The sequence below is a fragment of the Physeter macrocephalus genome, chromosome 9, assembly GCF_002837175.3.
Source record: "Physeter macrocephalus isolate SW-GA chromosome 9, ASM283717v5, whole genome shotgun sequence".
NCBI lineage: Eukaryota > Metazoa > Chordata > Mammalia > Artiodactyla > Physeteridae > Physeter > Physeter macrocephalus.
In genome coordinates, this window is record NC_041222.1 from 30,932,502 (window position 1) to 30,957,409 (window position 24,908).

At 44.2% G+C, this 24,908-nt stretch overlaps 1 protein-coding gene across 8 annotated transcripts in view; it reads left to right on the forward strand.

Annotated features, from left to right (window-relative positions):
- The window catches only part of LOC102979815 (transducin-like enhancer protein 1), an 87,141-nt gene extending 67,063 nt beyond the window's left edge, over nt 1–20,078 (forward strand). For 6 of the 8 annotated variants that reach the window (XM_028493852.2, XM_028493853.2, XM_024126882.3 and 3 more), the window contains 6 exons: nt 11,057–11,306; nt 13,224–13,471; nt 16,598–16,745; nt 18,165–18,315; nt 19,256–19,332; nt 19,478–20,077. In XM_028493852.2, coding sequence (XP_028349653.1) covers nt 11,057–11,306; nt 13,224–13,471; nt 16,598–16,745; nt 18,165–18,315; nt 19,256–19,332; nt 19,478–19,585 — 982 coding nt within the window. In that variant the 3' untranslated portion in view covers nt 19,586–20,077. Of the gene's footprint in view, nt 1–11,056; nt 11,307–13,223; nt 13,472–16,597; nt 16,746–18,164; nt 18,316–19,255; nt 19,333–19,477 lie in introns of all 8 variants that reach the window. The other 2 variants (XM_028493855.2, XM_028493854.2) reach the window with 2 other exon arrangements.
- Nucleotides 20,079–24,908: the final 4,830 nt, after the last annotated feature.

Below are 24,908 nucleotides of genomic sequence, written 5' to 3' on the forward strand. Positions count from 1 at the left end.
GGGTCGCTCCTTTCTAAAACAGTTAAAACATTTTTTTGGATTCTTTTTCCAGTTTAAGGTGAGCCATATTATGGGAGGAAGATTGAGTAAATTGGTATCAGAGGGGAAAATGAACTTGCCCATTGTCTGGGACCTGGGCTACGTACGCAGTCTTAGTCCCCATATTAATCCATTAATTAGTATGAGAGGACGTACTGTTCTCATCGTTTAGTAAAGTAATACTGCCTGAGGTGGTCTTCTCAAACTGGCTATGATGGCAGACCAGTTTTTTCCCCAGTATGACAAAGATTGAGACTCTTATAACAGACAAATACAGATGGATAGGGGGAAAAAAAGATACAGAATACAAGTCCCAGTTTTTTATTACAAGAGCCAGCAGTTGGGAACTGACTCTGAGTTGCTGTGTAAAAGTTTCTCCACGCTTAGTCTTGAGTGAGCACCTCGCCAGGGGCAACGGTGAATGTCAGCCGACCACACTGGGCAGCGTCCGTGCGAGGCTTGTAAGAGGAATGGTGACAAACCGTCATGTCCAGGGTGGAGTGAACAAGGTGGTAAAGGGTCTGCAAGAGTCATTCTCTGAGAAACACCAGTCGAAATAATATTTGGGAAGGACAGATGGAGGCTCTTCGTGGATGTTTGATGGAGAACTGTATGTTAGGCACCTGGCATGCTCCAGGAAAGAGAACGTTCGTCTTTCCGGCTCTGGGGGGAGCCTACTGATGTGGGGGGAACGTTAAAGGAGCAGTAGATGCTTGAGTTAAGTTTGCGACAAATGCTGGGTACTGTGAAGGCAGAGCAGTGGGTGATAGGCAGACAGGTAGAGAGTGACCAGAGTTAGGAAGGGAAGGCCTTCCTTGGGGCAGGGTGGATATGTGGGAAGCTGAAGCTGGTGCAGGAGGGATAAGGCCACCCGGCAGAGGGGGCCGGGAGGGTGGGCTGTTGCCGGTAGAGGGGCAGTGGGCTCCCAGCACAGAGAGGGAGCTTGAGGGTTCACAGGCAGCTGGATGAGTGCCCTCGAAGAGTGGTACAGCCGGCAGAGTGCAGTTGGGACTGGAGGGACGTTAAAAGTGCGTCTAGCCTGAATGCCCATCTGTGGTTCTAGTGGCCTCACCGAGTGGCTGCGCGTCTCTGACCCAGCGCCTCTAGTGATGGCGCCTCGTTTTCCCTGGCTGTGTGAAAACACTTCCAGCCCTTGAGTTGAGATCTGTCTCCCTGGAACTTTTACGCATCTATCCTGTTCTTTCCCACTCCCTGAGACCACACAGTGTGCTGCTAATCCATCCTCCTCAGGGCAGGCAGCTCTTCAGATATTTGGAGACCACCATTTCTCCATGAAGGGTCTCTTCTGTCTGAGTATGTCCGTTGCTTCAGCCCTGTGTTATGGGATGTGATTTCAGGTTCCCACACCATCTGCCTACTACAGTCTGGTCAGTCACCTCCCTCCTGTCCTCTCTTCTACAGATTTCATCAAAATCTGCTGACTAGGCATAGAGGACCCTATTGGAAGCTCACAGCCTAGTGATGGAGAGGTGGCATTCATCAAGTAATCACAAAAATAAATGTGTAATTATAATTGAGATAAGAGCTGTGACAGAGGAGTACTGTTTTTGTGAAATTCTGTGAAGGGCTAATCCCATCTGGAGGGTCAGGGGAGGATTCTCAAAGTGTTTTCAGAGCTGCAGTAATTGTGTAGGGGAAGGGCATAAGACGCCAGGTGGAGGAACCAGCATATGCAAAACGCCCTGCTTCCTTCCGTTGTTTTTATCAAAGTGGCCTAGAGCAAGATGACATTGCCACCTTTCTGTACTTGTTTTGGTGTCAGAGTAATCTAAGATCTCAGTAGGGTTTCCCAACCAACCTGGACATTTTTTCTCTCTCCCACTTCTAACTTCTCCTAACTTCTTTTTGTTAAAGGCATTGTCCCTATTTTTCTTCTTCTTTTTTTTTTTTTCATTACTCTTGAACTTTATTTTTTTTATACAGCAGGTTCTTATTACTTATCTGTTTTATACATATTAGTGTATATATGTCAATCCCAATCTCCCAGCATTGTCCCTATTCTAACATCTGGACCCAAACTTTAGCCTTTGGTACCTCCTTGTTTAAGTCCCATTTTTATCCAGTCTTCTTATTTGTTAAAATCCTCACTAAGATCGTAGGTGAGTTTTTCCCTTAATGAAATATTTATCTGATCTTGTCTGTTTCTTGCTCAGATATCTTCAAAAGGTGCATATAAACTCCTGATGTAGGCCCTCTGGTAGTATCACCCCAGCCTTTTTTTCCAGCCGCGTGTGCTGTGTTCTTTGCATCTTGTGCTCTGGCCAAATGGGATAACGCTCTGTTCCATGAAGAGAAGAGCCCTCCTCCTTCTACCTGGAGCAGCTTCCTTTCTCACTAGCCTCTACCTCTTCCTGCGGAAATATTTTCTGTCCTTCAAAGACCACTTCAGCTGCTGCCTCCTTCGTGAAGCCTTTGCTGATGCCTTTCCCTATGTGCTGTCTCTCTTCTGGCACCTTGTAATGTCTTGTGACACTTTCCACACTTTGGCCTTGAGTTATAATCCTATGTACAGGTCATGTTTCAGTCGGCTTCTTCCCCACTAGAACTGAAGCTTCTGAAGTCCCCTTGAGCATAGATACCCAGTAAACAAATGTTTGCCCCGTTGACTAGGTGGGGGGGCTGGTGAGGTCTTGCGCATAGGATTGTGCAAGACCCTATGATTCATCCTTCTCCAAGGGAGAATGCAGTTTGCATTTTAGAGATGTGTAATGCTGATTTATAAGCGGTTTACCCTGACTGTGTTTCCAAACCCTCAAGGTGAAATTTAATTGCTATTGTTTGGTCAGCTTAACTTGAGCTCGTTTTTAGTTTTAGGAAATTTGTTTCCTGAACTCTGTGGAGATCACTGACAAGAAAGAAACCTGAAGTTTAGACAGATTGACATCTTTGTTGTACTCCATGCCTCTCTCCCCTCAAGGCATTTTTCTGGCCCCGTGGCACCGCTTTCCTCTCCATAAATACTTGGGGGGCCGAGCTCTACCTGCTTCGTATAGTAGCACCTAGAGGTCAGTCATAACTCACACTAATAATAGTTTGGCTTAAGATTCCAGCTAAGTTCCAGGTTCCTTTACCCTGCGTTTTAACGCTAGACATGTAATTGAGAAATCTTCCACCCACTTGTTTAGTGTTTAAATCAATCTTTAAACTACCTTTTTGGAGTTGGAGCCTAAAGGGAAGAGAAAATCTGAACTGCATTTGGGGTAAAATTGCTTCTTAGGAAAACATGATTTGCAGCAGTGAGTAGGGGCCAATCCCGGCTTCTAGCTGAGAAGACGTCAGTGGCCAGTCCTCCTCTCCCTGCCTTCCATTCCTGATCTCGCTTCTGATTCCTCTGTTGACCGTGTCTAGATTCCACACTTAGTTTATTTCGTGGATTTGAAAATTAGTTCAGCCCCCTTTTTACTTGTCACGATATTTGGGTGACTTTTTGTCTATTAAATGCTAAAAGTAACATGCTTATTTTGTGCCATATTATCACCATGTGGGTTTTAGTTTAACTTTTGTTTTTCTACTTTTTGATGGTCTGGGAATGTGTAGCTAATTTCCTGAAGTTATATTGAGGTGTGAGGCCCTTCCTTTTGATGTGAGTTATATGTTTAGCTGCTGGACAACTGTCCCTTCCCTCTCTCTCCCTCTTCACCTCTTCAGAAATGGCTTTCAGCTGACCAGGCATAGTTTGTCTATTTCTTGATCGAATACTGCTGTTTGCCTGCGGTGGTTGGTTCCTTCGCTAGGATTTTTGAATTGAGCTTTGAAATGGCTGTATATTTTAAACTTTGTCTTACTTTTCGTCCACGCATTTCTTGGTTTGTATCTTTGTCCTGCCTAGGAGCCCTGTTGCTGCCCCAGCACATTTACAATTTGGAAATGTTTATTTGATGGAGGAGGTAGGACCTAGAGCTCAGAATCATAAATGCTGACTTTGACCAGAGAACCTCCTAGTATATCAGCTAGGCCATCTCTTCTTCCTTACTTTGTCTAGTAATTTTCTTTTTCCTATCCATTTTAAGAAGTTCTGCATTTGCTTTTTAAAAAAATGAGGATAGCCGTGTATTCAACGAAATAAGGAAACAAACAAAAAGTCTTCTATCATAATGCTTTGAAGTCCTCAACTTGTCATTTAATTGTTACTAAAGCCCTCCATTGATGTAGAAATGCTGTCTTCAGATAGGGTAGGGATTGCACCTGGATCTGCATGTTTGCTGTTTGAGAGGATGCCCGATGCCAAACTAGAAAAATCCTGTGAAAGAAGTAAAGGATTTCACAGATGTTAGGAGTTAGGTGTGCAGACCCTAAAAAATGTTAAAGGTAGAGCTTGTTACTTTGGCAAAGAAAGGTTTTACCAGAAGTAGATGAATTATATACCTGAGGACATTTTTGCCCCTGAAATCTTAGAATAATATGGCTCTGGTTTTCTTATCACCCCACATCACAGCATCCCCAGCCTCCACCTTCCCTATACTAGTTCTTCAGGCTGAGAGCATCCTCCAAAATCATAAGTTAACATTATTCTCATCTGTCTTAGAATGAGCCAAATGCCCCAGCTCTCAGCCCTCAGAGCCTCCTGTGCCCAGGGCTCCATAATGAAGCACATCAGTGACGCTGACATGCCCGGTGTTCTCCTTTTGTGTAGGGTAGGTGTCTCCCTCCTGATGGGCCCCACGAGCCCTCTTGAGTTGAGAGTGTCTCAGGTAGTGCCGATGTGGAAGCTAAGGTAAGGGTTAGAGCCCCACTTCTGTGGTTGGCTGACCTCTCCTGCTTACGAGCTGAGTTGGGCCTGTTAAGGTCCCCTGTGCCGCTTCCCTGCTGTAAATAATAAGGGACAGTGAGCTGCCTTCTGTGACGTGGGAATCAAAGGCTGAATCTATATTGTGCTTTGTACTTTCCTACATGATTTCATTTCCCCCACACCTCAGCAGTCACGTTGGTAGGGTAAGTTTTGTCAGGGCACGTTGTAAAAACAGGGAAATGAGGCCCAAATAAGTTCCGTGTGGTCCCCACATCTTATTAGTGACTCAACTGAAACTCTGACCTGGGTCCCCTCACTTCCTGAACTTTACTGTATGCTCTTCAGCACCTAGACTCATGACCACTTCTGCTGCAGCTGGTATCTGAGGGGTTCCACATCCACCGGGTTCTGCTGATGGGGTGCGCTGTGGATTTCACTGTTACTGTTGCTCTCGTTGCCTTTTGTTTTGCTCTTCATCAGCTCTTCATCTCTAGGGACTGCCTTCCCCCCTTGGGAAAGTTGGTACCACCTCTGAGCCACATTTGGTACGACGACTAGGAGTTCCTTGGGAGAGTTGCCTGGCAGAGCCCAGGTGGTTAGAGACTCCCCACCTTCTTGTAGCTTACTTTCCTTAGCTACACGAGAGTAAGCTACAAGGAGCAACCCGGTAGCTTACAAATGAAAGGTTGCCGGAGCAACCTTTCATGCCTCGATTTATAAGTGATTAGGTAGCAGTAAATGACTCGGGGCGTTTGGATTCATTTACCGAGTGCCAGCTGTATGCTCGTTGGTGAAGTCATCCCAGAGGACTCGGGAATGAGACAGACAAATGTAAACGTGGGCTGTAGTTCTCAGCATGATACCGATTTATAGGATGAGCCAGGGTCCTGGGGAAGGACTCACGGCACCTGGGGAGTTGAGGCAGGCCGAGGGAGGGGGAAGTGACGTGCGCTTAGGGGGACACCTTGCTATTCTAGGCAGGAGGGAACAGTTTGTGCATGACGTGGAGATGTGACAGCATGCGATATTTTAGGGGACTGGCCCGTTGTTCCATGCGGCTGGGAATTTAGGATACAAGGCGGTCATATGAACTGAGACTCATCGATACTGAATTGTGAAGGGCTCGGGGGGGCCGTAAAGAGCCGGAAGAGCCAGTGAAGGTTTTGACATGATCAGATTTTTTTTGATACCTGTTAATACAGCAACAGATTCCCCCTCAAGAGGGCCAGGTTCACAGGCAGCGGGGTCTTGCCGCAGCCTTTATCTCTGGGGTCCGTGGTTCTTCATTACTGTTCGCTGGATCCGGCCACTGCCGTTCCTCTCTACTTCCAGCAAAGCAACAACTCTAACACCAGTTTTCCTTTGCCCACGGAACACAGCATAGTTTTATTAACAGGAGCCAGTCTGCTAGGGAAAGACAACGTGCTTCCCCAGAACGCAGCCCTGTTTCCCAGTTTGTAGCACCTGTGGGGACTCTGAGTGCCTTTACCTCTGCCGTGTGCCCAGTGACTGAAGAGTTTGAATGAGTTTGATTTCATTCCGTTTTTAAATCTGTGAGGTCCGGTGGGCTTTATGCTGTTCAGTTCTGCCACCACATTTCCGAATCAGATCCTGATCTGCAGGTGCTTGATTCAAACAGCAGGGGGACTCAGTTCTCTGAGGCTCTGGGATGTGGGTGGGTGGCCCCTAAGCAGGGCCCCAGGGGCTCCTTCTTTCTGCCCCACAGTTTGCCACAATCCTCTCTCCAAACGTCCTCTGCTCCTCTTCGCCCGGTGCTTTCTCCCCACCTCGCCTTTTAGGATTTATGAATTTCCCGGTTTTCCTGGCCTCGCCATCACCCTGTGCTTTCCTGGCTCCCACCCCACGCCTTCCTCCCTTTCCGCATTCCTGGCCCTCACGCTTGTCCCCTGCTCGAGATAAGAGCCCGGGATTCAGCATAACCTCACTTTCCTCTTTTTAAGTCACGCGTGTTTAATATCGATGGCTGTCATTTCCCGAAGGCCCCTGCAGGTGTCGAGCACGGTTAAGGGTTTTGTACTTTTGCAGCTGTTTTCTCTCTTTTTTTCCCTTACAACAACCCCTGCGACCCCAACATTTTATTATTATTTCTATCTTGTCGATCAGAAAATGGACACATTACAGGGCTCAGGTAGTTAGGCCCGTTCAGAAAACCACAGTCAGTGAGGCCTCGAGCCAGGGGCCCCCGCATCTCAGGTTCCTTTGAATCCAGAGTCTGGGCTGTCATCCTGGCTGTGGACCCAGCCTACTGTGTTCATCGGTTGGGAGCCTTCTCTCCCCTTCTTCTTGAATAAACAAATAAATCCAAGCTTTTAAAATTGAGGTATACATATAGAAAAAAAATGTTCACATCATGTGTGTATAGCCCAGTGACTTTGCACCAAGAGCACCTGAAAAACCCCTTCCCATGACCCTTCCAGTCTCTAGGGGAACCACCACCCCAACTTCTTATACCAGAGGTGAATTCTGCCTGGGTTTGAACTTCTGTAAATGCAGTTGTACCATATGCATTCTTTTGTGGCTGGTCTCTTTCTGAATTCAGGCTTGAGAGATAGTTATAACTGTACACCATCCGTTTATAAATTCCCCCTCCTGGTTGATCTTACTTTCCCTAGTTCCTCAGTCAGTAAAGAGGGTAAGTTTCCTTCTGGGATCTCTTGAACGTTGTCACGATGTGCCATCAATGTGGACTTTCTCAAAGACATTTGTGTTCTTCCCGGAAGTGAATAACAGATTCCAAGCTGTCTTGTTTGCTCCCCTGGTTTTTCCTTCCTGTGTGTCCTTCTGTGAGCCACACCCACCCTGTACCTCACTGGGGTTTGTTCATTTGATTAGGCCCTCCAGCACAGCAGGCAGCGCCAGCTTCCTCCGAGGCCCCCTCTGACTGATGTATTAACAGCCATATGGGTTTCCCCTGGGACAGACGAAATGTTCACAGCTTCTGGCAGCAGTTCGCTGCACTGTGAATCAATTTTAAACTGCCTAAGTATGATGATCACAGACCTCCTGTGTGGTTTAAAGAAGAGGACACCTAGGGGAGAGGTGGGTATCTTCCAAAGACAAGCATACAGCTCTCTGTACTTTGTGCATCTATTTTAATCTGGAACATTTAACTCTATAATAAGCAGAGTTCCAGTTGAAGTGAGATAAAATTTCCTTCCCCTAAAAATTAGGAATTGCTAAAAGGGTACCTGATGGAAACTGCCTACCTAGAGGTACCCACCTTGATTTATGGCGAACAGAAAAACTCACCTTCACATGTGCCATTTTCCTCACAGCACAGAAAGCTTTAAGAGGCACGTTCTCTCCCCACGTTTACCACCGTTCATTTGTTATTTTCAGACCCAGGTCGTGGTGCCTGGTATGTGGGTCACATAATTTAGAATGTGAATAGACTTAAACCCCAGTTCTTGTGGTCTCATCTTCAATGGCAATAATACAGTGCTATTTGATTCCAACTCCAAATATCCTATAATAAATGGCATAGGTTCAATTAAGTGTAATGTGCATGTATTGAAATATCATGTGGGCTTGATACATTACTAAGGACACTAAAGGATACTGTGAGCTAAAAATAGGAGATATAATAACAAAAAAGAAACAGACTCACAGATGTAGAGAACAAACTAGTGGTTACCAGTGGGGAGAGGGAAGAGGGAGAGGGATAAGTAGGGGTAGGGGATTAAGAGGTACAAACGATTATGTATAAAATGATCTGCAAGGATATATTGTACAACACAATAGCCAATATTTTATGATAACTATAAATGGTATTATGAGTATATTTTATTATATTTTATAATTATAAAATATATTTTATTATAAAATAATAATAAGTATTACTTTATAATAACTGTAAACTCACAACCTTTAAAAGTTGTGAATCACTGTATTTTATGCCTCTAACTTATATAATATTGTGCATCAAATATACTTCAGTATGAAAAAATAGGAGATTTAGTGGTTTGGTGACATAAGGGCTTTGAGCTGTAGTTGTTTTATATGCATATTTATTTTCTGGGACATTCTTTGTGGTTCCCATCATGTGTACTCAGTCATTCAAATTAAGAGTAATGTTAAGGATTTGGGCCAAGTAGCCGTATAAGATTAGTTACTGGAACCAGTTTGCCAGGAGATAACGTATCTAAAATTGTGTCCTTTGGTCAGGGAGAAGGGGAAGTTCTTTTAAAAATCTTTTCATATATTTGATATTTTGTTTTTATAGAAGGAAAATAACAGCATGTATTTTATTTTCAAGCTAAGGAAGTATGTGGTTTTATGTGCAGGCAGGTAGAAACCTGATATCTCTATCAATTTTAAGTTTTGTACATGCTTAGTTATTTTTCAAAATTTGAGTTAGCATTAAAATGAAAATTTAAGTTTTGTATTAATACCCAAGGTCTTTAGGATCTGTAAAGGGACTGCAAGGTGCCAATGATAAATTCCAGAAAGGGCTCAGACTTATTCCAGAAGGTTATGGGAGGGAGGAAACCCTACGTACTTCATTTATTGTTTATGTATGCAGACCTATAGAAAAGGTTTAATGTTGAACTTCTAGATCACCGAGTGATGCTTTGTTGTTTTTTTTGGTTTGTTTGTTTGTTTTGCGGTACGAGGGCCTCACTGTTGTGGCCTCTCCTGTTGCAGAGCACAGGCTCCGGACGCGCAGGCTCAGCAGCCATGGCTCACGGGCCTAGCCGCTCCGCGGCATGTGGGATCTTCCCAGACCGGTGCACGAACCCGTGTCCCCTGCATCGGCAGGCGGATTCTCAACCACTGCTCCACCAGGGAAGCCCTGATCCTTTGGATAAGAAGAAAGTGAAAGCAGTGGTCTTCAAAGTGCCTAGTTCAGATGTGGGTGGGAAATAAAATGTTAGCACTCCTATATCTTCCATCCTCTACAGGGTCTTTGCTTTGTGCGTGCTTTCTAGTATCTGTAGTGTATGAGTGCTTGGAGTTTAAATAATTAGATTGTTAGAGAAAAAATATGCTCTAAGATTTTGGTGTAGAAACAGAAGTGTGCACTAGGATTAGGTTTGTTTGTATTTAACAGGGAAGAAAATAATAGCTTAAGTAACATAGAAGTTTATTTCTCTCTCCCATAAAAGATACTGGCTGTCAGTAGCCCAGGGCAGGTATCACAGCCCCAGTGATACAGCCCCAGGTCTCACAGTGTCACCAGGACCTCTGCATTCTATCTTTATGTTCTGTCCCCCTCAGCAATTGAGTTCCATCTTCACAGTCACCTTGTGGCCCAAAAACGCTGCTGGAGCTCCAGTCATCTTGCTTATAGTTGAGGTAGCAAGAAGGAGGAAGAGAAGAAGGAAGGCACTCTCCCCTGCCTCTTTTTAAATTCTTTTTCTTTTCTTTTTTTTAATTAATAAACTTATTTTTTAGAACAATTTTAGGTTCACAGCAAAATTGAATGGAAAGTACAGATAGTTTCCATGTCCCTCAGGGTCCCCTTTTTTTCAAGTTATGAACTAAGTGCCACCCAGAAGCTTCTGCCTACATCTCGTCGGTCAGCACATGGGTATACCTGGCTAGAGCAAAGCTGGGAAGAGTAGTCTTTTAGTTGAAAGCTTTGCTGCCTTCGATAAAACTGGGCTTTGTGGCCAAAGTAGACAGGGAGGTTGTTGGTGAGGAAACTTGAAGTCTTGTCACAAAGCCATTTGATGTAAGAGAATCTCTTTATTATTTCCTGTTAATTATGCAAAAGAGAGTTTAAGTCCAAGCCTTAAACTGGTATGTTTAGAAAGCTGTTTTGTTTGTTGATGTTGAAATAACACGGTTTACCGTGTGTAATCATATGAGCTCTTAAGGGCTTCATCTTAAGCAGCAAAAATAATCATTTTAAATTATACTAAGGAATCATACTATTATACAAGGTACAAGAAGGAAGTATTTTATGTTAATTTGGAAGCACATGTAATGTTTTTTAACAGGATTTGAAGGAATGCCTTACGGAATGAAGAGCACAGTTTAAAAATCTTTAAAAAGTTTTTTAGAAAGCATTGAATATATATCTTTTTTTAACACCCTAGACTTTGGCTGTTATTTATTTCGTTTGTTTCATCAGTAAACGCTTCAACTTATACTGATTTCAAAAGGAAGTCATGGCAAGAATCTTTGCTTTGTCTTTCTCATAGAAGCGTGCTGCGGTAAGGACTAATTGCTTTATGATAAATGTTTTTTCTGTCTCCTCTCCTGTTCTTCTCTCTTCTCCCTAACCATCCCCTCCCCAAAAAGGGCATACTCCTTCCACGTTACTGCAGACGGTCAGATGCAGCCTGTCCCCTTCCCCCCGGACGCCCTCATTGGCCCCGGCATCCCCCGCCACGCTCGCCAGATCAACACCCTGAACCACGGGGAGGTGGTGTGTGCGGTGACCATCAGCAACCCCACGCGACACGTGTACACGGGCGGCAAGGGCTGCGTCAAGGTCTGGGACATCAGCCACCCCGGCAACAAGAGCCCCGTCTCTCAGCTCGACTGTCTGGTGAGTGAGAAGGAGCTGGTACACAAGGGTAATTTCCTCCTGGAGACTCAGTAAGGAAATCGCTGTCGGGGCCTGGGTTTTATTCCCATTATGAGGAAATGGAAGCCCATTCTGTTTCCTGTGTTAGCTATTTAGCTCTCCCCACTCTCTCCCCTCAGCGTGAAGGTTTCATTTGTTGATGCTTCAGTGGTTAAATCCCAGAGTTGATGGATTTCTCTTAAAACATATTTTAACAGTAGTTTACAGAAGCGGTCCTTGTTTGAATGTGTATTCAGAAGGGGGTTTCCCGTTTAATGGATGGAGTGCAGCTAGGCCTGGACTCTGAGCCCTGCACTCCCCTCGACTTTTAATTTCCCTACAGCCTTTGGATAAATATTGAAGAGTAAACATTTGATAACGTGGCATAAAACCATTCTGAACAGGGTCTGTGTTTTCAGGGAGACCTGGCTGAGTTTTATGACCTTAACTTTAGGAACGAGTTACTAGATTACACTGCAAGAAATCAGGGCAGCCTTCAGCAGAACGGGGGTGGTGGGAATGCTTCCCCAAGGCATCTACTCTACCCCGCCTCCCCCCAGCCAATACCGTGTTACATTTTTCAGGATCGTAGAATATGTCAGGACATGTTCTCTACACAGTAACCACAGGATTTACACACCACGTACCATTGGCCTTAAGTGGACTGTAGGCCGCCCTGCCCCTGTAGGGTGTCTTCTGCCTGCACTTTGCTTCGGCATATGGTACACTTTACCTGCTGCCTGCCTGGCAAATGGCAAGGATTCCCCAGAGGGTGTTTCCAGAACGAAGACTGACTGTGTTTTTGAGACGAAAAGCCTCTTCGGGCTAGTTCTTGTTTTTTTTTTTTGTTTTTTTTTTTGCAATCAAATAACTTAATATATCCATGAATGAAAGTTAAACATAGGGAAACATACTTAAACATCTTACGCAAAAACCCAAACAAGCTTTTTGGCAACCCAATGGTAGGAGAGTTTTGTAATACTCATCATCTTTTTTGAAATTACATTGCTTAAAGTTTCTCTAATCTGGCCACGATAGTGAGAGGCCCGCACACCGCGATGAAGAGTGGCCCCCTCTCGCCGCAACTAGAGAAAGCCCTCGCACAGAAACGAAGACCCAACACAGCCAAAAATAAATAAATTAAATTAAAAAAAAAAGTTTCTCTAATCTTTGAACAATAGGCCATGGTTAAAGCATACTAAAGACTCTGACTGTATCTGTTTGGGTCAAAGGATAGCAGTTATTTCTTTGTTGGAGAGGGCGGGGGTCATTTTAGTTCCCACCTCCCTTTTCTAATGTGTTGGTTTTGATGGAGAGATGCCTTCTTTTATTCATTTCTTTGGCCTTTGGATTGAGAGGCTTACATATCACAGCAGCCATGTTACAACTTGAGAAAGCAGCTGTGTTAAAGTTTCAGACAAGGATCCATTTGGCTAATGAAGACACAGTACAAGCCTTAGGCAGAAACTTAAGAGTAATGAAAACCAAAGCATAGGCAGTGTGTCTGCAGTTTCCAAATAGTAAATAACGGAGGGTGATGAGGTCAAAGATTTATAAACTAGCTGTGAAAAGTGGTTTCTTTGTAAAGAAGTACGTGTACCCTTACCTTACATCCACTGATCATCTCAGTTCCGTCTACTCAGCAGGAAATTGGGCTTCAGTGGCAGTTACATCTAAGCCTTCACACATGCCGAGCAATCCTGTGAGTTTGCTTTGTTTACGACTTCAAAGGAGCCAGTGGCCATCAGATCCTGATCTTTACTACAGAACGCTTGCTTTGGTAGTGTCCATGAAATAAATACCACTTTTTAAGTCAACAGCCGAGACAGCAGTTAGAGAACATGGCATTGTTACTGCTTGGTCATGCATTATAACAATTGAATTATGTTTATTTCACAGAACAGGGATAACTACATCCGTTCCTGCAAATTGCTCCCTGATGGCTGCACTCTCATAGTGGGAGGGGAAGCCAGTACCCTGTCCATTTGGGACCTGGCGGCTCCCACCCCGCGCATCAAGGCAGAGCTGACGTCCTCGGCCCCCGCCTGCTACGCCTTGGCCATCAGCCCCGACTCCAAGGTCTGCTTCTCATGCTGCAGCGACGGCAACATCGCCGTGTGGGACCTGCACAACCAGACACTGGTGAGGTGAGCAGGGGTGGTTTCCTGAGTGGGCCTTCCCTGCTTGAGTACCTGGGTCAAAAGGCCCCCTATTACCCCTGCTTCTCTGCCTGCCCCCAGGCTCAGGCCGCACGTGCCAGGCTTGGATCTGGGTGTCAGTACCGTATCACCGCCCTCAGAGGGCTTACGGTCTCGCGGCCACGCTTGGGTGTCACCCAGGCTTTATATTTACCTCCCTAATGTTCCCATTCTTCAGCCACATACACATGCCAGATTTGTTTAAAAAACATTCCTGGCTTTTGCCAAGGGGCAGCATACCGTGGATTAGATGGAGGTGCAAAAGGTCCTCAGTACTGGATGTTTTTGGCTTTGCCTAGAACCTCGTATGTGCACACAGGAGCCAGCTGATAAAGGATGACAGAAAATCAACAAAAGGACATTAGAAGAGGAGATTCCACAAATTTCACCCACAAAATGGTTTTAAAGTAGCTGTGTTTCTCAATAACTAAATAAGCTCTGTCCAGGGGTCATTTCACCCAGGAACGAGCCCAGCTGCTTGGAATCTGCCACCTTTGTGTCCCTTCTCTGTGAGCTCTGGCCAGCTCACTCCCTCCGGCTGAGTCGGTGCTCACATCAGGGATGTTAGAGAAAAGTCTTTAGAAAAGGAAGAACTAGTTAAACGTCTACGGCAGAACGGGCCTGTGTTTCGCCCTTTCGTGTCACAGTTTGTCTTCGCTCAGGAACACTGTTCATGGTGCATTTTTATACTTGTAGGTTACTTAGCAGGGCTCCTCCCGTGCTTCCGGGCCCAGAGCTGGAGGGAAGGGACGGGCTATGGAATTGATTATAGCAGCTCACTCTTTCTTCAGCCGTTTCTGTAGAAATCCACTAAGTGTCACCGAACCAGGCTCTCTGTCCCTGTGTGTGTCACTCTCCGGGCAGCTCAGAATGAGCAAAGTGAACAAACGGAGCCAAGCCAACAGCCCCTTCAAACTTTCAGCCTAGCAAGTGTTGGCTGTTTTTTCTTTTCTTTCTGCTTTTTTCTTTTTTAAACTTAATAAATAGCTCTCCCAAAGTATTCATTCGAAGTGCTTTTCAAGTATTCATCTCTTTAATCCTTGTCACTTCTGCACTGCTGTTATCCTGATATTATTGTGGAGGAGCTGTAATGGGGCCCAGGCACTCTGCCCTCTTGTATGTTCTGAACCCCTGCTCTGTGCCGGCCCCCAGGGAATAAGTACCTGTTGGATATGTTGGCCTGCTTCACACATCCCTCTCTGTCTCAGTTTGGACAGGCCACACGTGGCTAGCGGCCTCTCTGTGAGACAGGGCAGTACAGAGTCTCCTGAATATCTTTGTATCTGCTGTGACCCAGCACGTCCTGAACAGCCCTAGGATCTGCGTTCTAGGAGCCTGACCTGAGGGTAGCGCTGAGACAAGTGGATGGAGAGATGGAGGAACACCCACCAAGAGCTTAGGTCAGCAGAGAAACACAGTTGTTTTCAAGAAGTCAGAGTATTTCATGAGTTTCAGAGGTAAAAAAAAATTTAGAGGGTGAAATGAAGAGGAGGTCCTTGGGTTTCACGAGCTGTTTGAGGACAGAAAAGCAGCACTTTGGAAATGTGGGGCAGGACTGCTTCAGACCAGCGGGAAAGCCTTGGATGCAGGCTGGGACGTTTGAGGCAGAGAGTTGGGGTGCATGGGGGAGAGGACCAGGATGGAAGCTCTGAGTGGTTTTCAGGGAAGAGCTTTTTGGAGTGATGGTTCACATCTTGTCTCAGAATTCAGGGCAACAGTGGTGCTCTTGTCTTTTCCTCCATGCCCTTTAAATTCCAAGCTCAGCTTTAAAGTTGGGAGCTCTGCGGGAATAATAAGGTAATAGGAAGGAGAGGCGGTGGAGACTTTTCTCTGGGTGTTGAAATTTCCAAGCAGTTCTCGCATGGATTCTGCCTGGTTCGCCATCCTGATCGGACCTCGGAACACTTCTCACCTGTTCCAGTCACTCCTCTGCCAGCAAAACCAGGTCCACGACCCCCATACCACCAGCCCTGTGGTGGCTTACGTCAACCTCCCCTCGGCAAGCCCTGCCTGGAGCCTGGCAGAGCATCGCACTCAGCAAATCCCTGTTGGCTGGTTGTCCTTGGTAGTGGTTCTTTGTTTTTTGTTTGTTTGTTTGTTTTTTGAAGTATAGTTGATTTACAATGTTGTGCTAGTTTCTGCTGTACAGCAAAGTGACACATTCTTTTTTTATATTCTTTTCCATTATGGTTTATCCCAGGAGTTTGGATAGAGTTCCCTGTGCTAGACAGTAGGACCTTGTTGTTTATCCATTCTAAATGTAATAGTTTTCATCTGCTAACCCCAAACTCCCAGTCCATCCCTCCCAGCCCTCCACCCTTGGCAACCACAAGTCTGTTCTTTGGTGGTGGTTTTTGACTGAGGCACGAGGTTCCCCTTTAAGAGAACAACAGCCTTGTGCTCAGATTTGAGGGCAGGACCGTGCCCAGGGGTCAGTCAGCAATCAGCTCCGTCTCTGCCCCGCACCTCTGAGTCAGGAGGCCGGCATGCCCCTTTGTCTCCAGGAGTCCAGATTTCCTAACGTGGGGCTCTTTCGAATAGAAAAAGCGAGGTTGAGTAAATACATGAGCTCATGCTTTGTTGGCACGAAGGGCATTGCGGTGTTACTCACTCATGGAAATGGGAGTGCTCCTGGGCCCTGAGCTGGTGATGTGGTGATTCAGGCCCGCACAGTTATAGGCCAAGCCTGCTTCTTTCTCTAAGGAATACACTTGGGATTTTGTGTGTTTGTCTTTTTTTCCCCCCACTTTCATACTTAAACACTTTTCCAGACCTGGGAGGAATTTTACCTTCCAGACAGATTTGTAAGAACAGCTATAGGAGCGTATTTAACTTCTCCTGTGTGGTGACCTAAAACGGCATTCCATTTCTTCAGCACTTGGATCATGAAAAAAGGAAAAGAAAGTCTGCAGGTGCCGTTTCCTCTCCTCCTCGGGGGGAAGGTTGGTTTGATCTTGCACATCAGCAGACACCGAGGAGATGACACACGCACAGCGAGTCCAAAACTAACAACACAACAGTGTTTACCTTGAGCTCTGGCAGGAAATCATTATTCAATCTGGTTTGTTTTATCAGGCAATTCCAGGGCCACACAGACGGGGCCAGCTGTATTGACATTTCTAACGATGGCACCAAGCTCTGGACGGGCGGCTTGGACAACACGGTCCGGTCCTGGGACCTGCGCGAAGGGCGGCAGCTGCAGCAGCACGACTTCACCTCCCAGGTGCAGGCTTGTCCCTCCCCGGAACCCACGCGGTGCTCTGTGTGTGGCGCACGCCCTCCCCACACCTCCCTCCCTCCCTCCCACCCCCAAGAGTAGTAGCTAGACAAACAGACCGGGCTTTAATCTGAGATACACACACACACACGCACGCACGCACGCGCACACACACACACACACACACACACACACACACTACCCTGAAACACTTAGACTGGTTTTTAAAATGCTGTAGGTTAAGACGTGTTAGTTGTTTTACTTGTATATGAGTTCGTTTCAGGAATTTGTGCCATGAAGAACATACAGGGTCTGATCTGTTGTCCACCTTCTCACCATCTAATGTGGGGGTGAGAAATGATTTTATTCACGTATAAATAGACCTTGAAAACATGCAGGGATATCACAAGGAGTAGAGAAAAATCATAACAGCTCTGCAAGTTGATTCATTTTGCTTAAATCAGGGAGCTTAAAAAATACAGCGGTATCTCAGTGGATGCCCATTTTATTACTCATCCCTTAGACACTGGACTCATGGCTGACTCGATTTATGGAGTTTTGAAATGATATAAAAATGGCAACTTTGTGGATTGTGGATGTTATTTAGATGTCAAGTGTCTGAATCTAGGCCTGTTTGGGGAGAGATAGTGCATGCCATTTTAAGTGCTTTCTGTTGATGGTGGAATTGTTCTTTTTATCGTGACTTATTTACTGACTTTTTTTTCTTTAATAATTCCAGTCAGAAAAATAGGGCAGAAATGGAAAACAACTTATACATGCAACTAAATTTCATGTCCCTGTCAAAATTGTGTTGAGTTTCTTATAGTCTTCCCTTCCAGCCCTGTTCCCGTTATGGGTAGGATCCTATTTTTGGTCTGCCCTTTTTTAAAACTTCTTATGGAAAATTTCAAATATATTCAATATATGAGAACGGAGAATGTTCAAGCATATATGAAAGTACAGAGAATTATATGATAAACCACATATGCCCATCACCCAGCTTCAACAGTTACTAACACATGACCAGTCTTGTCTCATCTGTCATCCCTGCCCCCAAACACTGGATTATTTTAAAGTAAATCCCAGACGTTATATCGTTTCATCCATAAGTATTTCAGTTAGTATCTGTAAAAGACAAGGAACCCTTTCAAACAACACACAGAATACCGTTATTATTAAGAATAATTTCTTGATTTTATCACCCATGACATAAGTGTTGCAGTTGTTTTTATTTTTTTCCAATTGTTTCATAAAGGTCTTTAACACTTGACTTATCTGGGTTGGCATGGTTGTCCTATAGACTTTGCCTTTGCTTATTACCTCCTCCTGTTCTTGCTAGTCCTGTTCTTCCCCTTTTCTTGTTGTCTGTTCACGTCCTAAGTCTATTGGGCAGAATACCCAGTGGGCCTCTTCTGCTTCTTGTAGATATTCTCCCTTGGTTATTGCCCAACTGGCGAGTGGCTGGCCGTGGGCATGGAGAGCAGCAACGTGGAAGTTCTCCACGTGAACAAACCTGACAAGTACCAGCTGCATCTCCACGAGAGCTGTGTGCTGTCCCTGAAATTTGCGTATTGTGGTGAGTTCAACTGAAAGGAAACCGGGGAATGTTGATGGCCTTAATGGAAAATACTTATAAAAAATATAGTGGAGATGATATCTGGAAAAAATGTTGTTCTCTGAGCAGCTGGATGCAGTAATTCTGTTGTCTTAAAATGTCCCTCAGAGCATATAGGGATGTCTGTTTTCGTCTGTTTCCCTGACTTGGGAAAAGTCAGCAGGTGATACAATTGCCTAACACAAGGTTTTGACACATGTTTGTTTTCAGCGGGGAGTGTCAGGGGTGTGGGTGGAGGCAGTTAGTTGCCACTCTGAGAGGGGTTGGTGGGAGTTTATATAGAAAAATGAGGCAGGAGCAGAGGAGGTTGCTATGGACTGACCAGGATGAGGAGCCCATGGGCAGAGAAGGGAACATTTAGCTGCACCCAGACCGTTACATTCTGCAGTGAGGATAATGAGGGAAGAAGTTCATGGGGGAGTCAAATATTTATTCACAAGATGGATGGATGGATGGATGGATGGATAGATGGATGGATAGCTATCACATATTGACCATTCTATGTGCCATATGTCCTGTCTGCCATTTTACTTAGATTCGTCATTTAATCCTTCCTAGTCCCATTTTATCATAAGGAAACTAACAGAAGACAACTTCATTGATTGACTATTCGAGAGGACGCACTGCATGCTCGGTGTGAAGCTACCTGTCATGTATCTGGGGGCTAACGGGACTGACATGGTTCCTGCTACCGCTTTGATTAAACCCAAGATCACAGATGGTTCACAGTGGAGCCCAGATTTAAAACCTGCTGTGTCTACCCATGTCATGGCCCAACCCCTTGGACATGATAGTTCATGATTAAAAATGCTCTGAGTTTGATTAAGCCCAAGTAGCTAATAGAATAGCAGGAATTTTAATCTAGTTAAGCCACAACCACATGTTCCTTTGCTCATTCTAGGTAAATGGTTTGTGAGTACTGGAAAAGATAACCTCCTCAATGCTTGGCGGACACCCTATGGAGCTAGTATATTCCAGGTAAGTCCGTGCTCCTTACATAGAATGACAGACAGTTGGACCACAGCATTGCTGATGACCCCAGAAGTGAAGGTGCCTTGTTGGGAGCAGGGCCCTGAGCATCTCTGTTCCACATTAAACACATGTCCATTGTTTTCTCTTCCAGTCCAAAGAGTCCTCATCCGTGCTCAGCTGTGACATCTCTGTGGATGATAAGTACATAGTCACTGGCTCAGGGGACAAGAAGGCTACAGTCTATGAAGTCATCTACTGAAAACATTATGTGGTTTAACGTTTATAGTTGAATTGGGCCAAAATGTTTTGAATTTGTAGAAATAGAAAAGTTGTAACTTTAAAAACACAAAAGCCTGTTTCCAAACCTTGACACAAAACTACTCTGCGTCTACAAAGAGGAGGCAGTGAGCACATCAACAGAAGGTCACCTACCTACCTAGACCAAATGGAGCACCGAGGCAAAGTGGACAGAGGGGTGAGGGTTGTGGGCTTGAGGAATGGAGCCCGCTGACCCGGGCAGAGTCCATCCTTTTCTTTCTGTGAGATCTGCCGAGATTACCTTTCTGTTCCTTGCCGTTCCCCTCCTGTCTGTCCTTGGTAGAGCAGTGGTGTCTCCAATGAACTTGTTTCCTCGTTTTGCATCTTGTGAAATGTTTTTTTGTATTTTTGTTGAAGGTTAAACATTTGTATAAATTGTAAATATATTTGGTTTATTACAGTAAAGGCTTTAGTACCAATAAGTGGTTTTCCTTCTCCTTCTTTATTGTTTTTATCAACGCTTTGGGATCACTGGTGCGGGTCCTATAAGCAAAGTTCAAACATTTGTAGAGGAAGTTTTAAAATGCACTTCTTATTTTATAAATATATTTTGTCACGGACTCCCACTGCACTAGAACCTCATTAACACTTCTGAGTTAACCAGGAAGTCAAGACTAGGAATAATGAGTAACCGAAGGTTTATTAACGACGATTTTATTTGGGAAGCAAAAATAACTTTGCCAAGATTCATTCTTTTGTTTGGATACTGTTGTGATTCGAGGTCGCAAATTAAAGCTTTGCCTTTTCTTGGTGATTCACTGGGAGATAGAATATTCTTTTCTCTAGGAAATCCTAGCATTTTCAAATCTCTAGTCTCTCCCTTCACAAGCTGCACATTTCAAGAAAGAGAGGTGACTTGGGTTTAGTGTTAAGACTGATGATATCCACAAAGCTGTGGAGTTCATCAACCTGTAAAAGAAAGGTGGGATGCCTGCTAGTTTTATCTCATTAATACTTATTTGATCTATTATATTAATTGACTTAAGCCAACCACACCCAGCACTTTGCTCCATCCTTCTCATTAAGGCTTTTCCCTGCAGCTACAGCCCTGGCTCACTGTCATTAGTCTGGTCTTTATCTTTGTGGACAAGCTTTTACTAATTGGATTAGATGAAACCTGTAACCCTGGGCTTTTAATAAGTTGCCATGCATGGTTCCTCCTGGAAAGGCTGCGTGACTCATTCTTTATATACCTATTATTTACTGCTATATTTTCAAAAATAATGGTTAATAATTTTAAACCAGGTTTTCTGGCTGTTTAAAAATAGCACCTAAGGAATCTTTTAATGTTCTTATTTTCTTATGATCCAGCAAGTTGTTGGCAGTTTGTCTTAACATTTTTCGTTTGTTATCCAGACCTTCTTGTTTTTATACACTTAACAACATTATTTTGTTTGCTTTTTGCCAAAATGTTTATGTACATAGTTCGTTAAGTATTTTCTCTTCTCAGTAAGTGGATGGCAATGGCCTAATTACTAAAGCTGATTTCTCTCTCATCCCTTCCTTGTATAATGAAGTAAGTTTCTATACTGCAGACTCTGATGGCTTGTTAATGAGCTGTTTACCTTTTCTGTTCTCTGTCCTTCCCTGCCTCACCATCCTTATTTTCTGTAGAGTAGAGGTTAAGTTGCTGTAACAGCACCCAACAATACAGTGGCTTTGAGACCACAAAAGGGTTTGTGTCTTACCCACCTATGACCCAGAGCCTCAGGGCCGTGTTGCAGCTCTGCACGTCCACCGTTCTTCCCGTGGGCCTCCACTCCTAGTCATCAGCGGGGAAAGAGTGGGAGTCCAAGGGAAAGGGGTATGCTTCCAGGCAGGTGACTAGGAATTTGTCCATCACTTCCACTACTGGTCCCTTGGTGGGGACTTAGTCACGGGGGAGACTAGGAGATTTCTCCTACTGTGCAGCAGGTGCTCCTGGAGAAGGGGGAATATATTTGAAGGGATTCTGGGTTAAAGAAACAGTCCTATTTTCTGTCGGTGCATTTTCTCCCTTCATGCTTTATGGTTTCCCAAGCTTCCGATGTTCTTCTCTCATGGGATTTTCTGAGGGTCTAGATCTTATCAAGACATCGATGATCTTGAATCTGATGAAACCAGTTCCATTGCTTTTGGATGAGACTCTAGCCTGGCCCTGGAAGAGGCGTTCTACAGAGCTAGTCCCTCTGCTTGGGGTTTGGAATCTTGGGGAATTACCAGGACAATTGTTTCCTCACTTGTACAACGGGAACGATAAAATAGTCATACCTCCTTCTCAGGGTCTTGAAGGTCAGACTCAGGGATGTGAAGCATGACCAGGAGCACCAACTGTCTCACAGATGGAGGACATGAATGGGAGATTTCTTCCTCAACTGTGAAGTTAGGAGGCCCCACTTCTCTCCCCCGGGAGATTGGAATCATGGGATCGTTGACACCTGGGTAAGCCAAATGTTTATGTACCTCTTGCCTTGAATATGGATTACAAATTAGTGTTCAACAAGTTCAGATACCCCTAGAGAGCCGTGCAAGGCAGGTTCACATATAAGAATATCAGGAGATGATTGTCATTATCCCTATTTAAGTAACCAAGGCTCAGGGAAGCTGTGTCCTCCTGACCTCATGGGAGATAGAACCAAATTCAGGTTTGTTCTTTCTGGTGTTGCAGAGTGGCCTGTGATCTTTCCCAGCTCTTCAGATTTCCTCTTCGTTTTGTTTGAAATATTTACAACTTGCACATTTCCCTGATGTATATAGGTGTATAGATAGGTTTGTCTTTACTATTTTAGGACTGAACTTATGCAAATGATTGTTTTCCCCATTCTTTTTAATAGGTTTTATTTTATATCTATTTAATCTTGTTTTTGTTCTGTTTTGTTTTAAATCACTCAGTCTTAACCTTGAATGTAGGTTTCTGCCACGTGGCTCTTCCGTGGAATTGAAGTTTGCTGGGTAAAAATTGAAGGCCTAGTGAGATTGGTTTTGTAATGCCTTTTTTCATAACTAGATGTTTCTAGTACTTCATAATAAGAACAAAATATCTCATCAATGTGATAATTAACATTTTTAAAGTTTTTATTTGGCAGATGATAGGGAAGTTTCTGGCATAAATTATAATAATCCTCACAGTGGCTGAGAGATGGGATTTTTGATGGGTTAATTCTTTGAATATTTCATGACTGGCAAGTAGCAGCTGGCTCCAAAGCATTCATAAAGGGATTTTAAAAATTGCACTTTTGCTAATGGCACAATGAGGTGGTGACTTTCCCAAAAGTTTTCCAGCAAATCAGAGAGAGGGATCAAATTCTCAATTTCAGCGAGCTGTTTAATTCCATCAAGAGATTGCTTCCTCTGCCATCAGCTTGAGCATGAGGGAGGACATTTCAAACCCTCCACTCTGCTGTAGATCGTGGCTTATTTGTTTCTCAAGAATATCTTCTCTTCACTCTTCCTTCGGAAGTGAAATCGTCAGATCACCACAGGTTCAGGCTCCCCTGAGCAAGATGAAGCTTGTGTAAGGCGCATTTTCTGCCCCAGTGAACTTTCTCTCCAGACAGCCAAAACTTCTCTGGCTTCATATTTTGTCCTAGCACTTCAACAGTTAAGTGGTTTGGTGTTAATTGGGTTCCTATTTTTAGAGGAGTTTTTCTCAGACTTTATAGTCTGCATCAGAATCACCAGGAGGACTAGTTAAAATTCAGATTTCTGGGGCTTCCCTGGTGGTGCAGTGGTTGAGAATCTACCTGCTAATGCAGGGGACACGGGTTTGAGCCCTGGTCTGGGAGAATCCCACATGCCGCGGAGCAACTAGGCCCGTGAGCCACAACTACTGAGCCTGCGCGTCTGGAGCCTATGCTCTGCAACAAGAGAGGCTGCCATAGTGAGAGGCCCGCTCACCGCGATGAAGAGTGGCCCCCGCTTGCCACAACTAGGGAAAGCCCTCGCACAGAAACGAAGACCCAACACAGCAAAAATAAATAAATTAATAAACTCCTACCCCCAACAGCTTCTTTAAAAAAAAAAAAAAATTCAGATTTCTGAGTCCCAGACTCAGAGTGTTTGATTCAGTAGGTCAGGGTGGGACCTGAGAGTTTGCATTTCTCAGACAAGTTCCTAGTTGTTCCTGAGGCTCCTGGTCTGGAGACTACACTTTGAGAACTGCTAATCTAGAGCAATAATCTTTACAGTAGAGCTATCAACTATTAGAGTATATTCATATTTTCTTAAGACTGGAATAACTGTATACTTTTGGCTTTGGGCTGAGGATTAAAAGTAAAATGACAATAAAATGCAAGGCATACTGTTTTGATGTTGCTGTTCTTACATTAGTCTCTGTTCCCAAAACTAACTTTTGCAGCTAAGTATTATAATAGGTCTAAACCAAAATAAAATGCAAGGCATACTGTTTTGGTGTTGCTGTTCTTACATTAGTCTCTGTTCCCAAAACTAACTTTTGCAGCTAAATATTATTATAGGTCTAAACCAAAATAAAATGCGAGGCATACTGTTTTGATGTTGCTGTTCTTACATTAGTCTCTGTTCCCAAAACTAACTTGTGCAGCTAAATATTATAATAGGTCTAAACCAAAATTGAGCTCTTAAAAAAGTTGCTTTTTTTTTTTACTTAGCCATTACTCAGTGTGAATTATGTGAGTCTTATTATAAGGCTTGGAAAACCTACCATAATCACCTCATGTAGTAGAAGCCTCGAGAATGTACACAATGTTGGAATAGTGCTGCATAATTAAAAGTTAGAAATTGTTCTTCAAAAACCGGAATACTTACTGTATGTAGAACAATAAGCTGCTGACTTTATAGAATGTTTTTCTTCTTCAAATTATTATATTAGATTCAGTCAGTCAGCCAGTGTTTATTGAGTGGATGATCTCAACATGGGGGCAGTCACTGGGCTAAGGTGAAATTATTCCAGCGGAGGGCACTGGGGAAGAATCTACTGGCAGTAATGGAGGGGGATGTGGGTGAGTCACTGCCCAAAGGAGACCAACAGTAAGAGACGGGCAGGCAGCTCTCAGCAGTCTTGGATGTGAATTACTCATTTGACATTAGCTGGCTAGGGCCGCCGGTGGGTGACACTCCAGCAGGTATTTGGAAGAACTCTTGTGTTCCAGGTACTGGGCCAAGGGCTTCCACTTGTTTTCTCATGATTATTTTTTTATTCATAAAAGTATCATATATCTCTGATTTTCAATTTGGAAAATATGGCAAGGTACAAAGAAAAATAAAAACCTATAATTGTACCACTTAGAGATAATATATTATTTTTA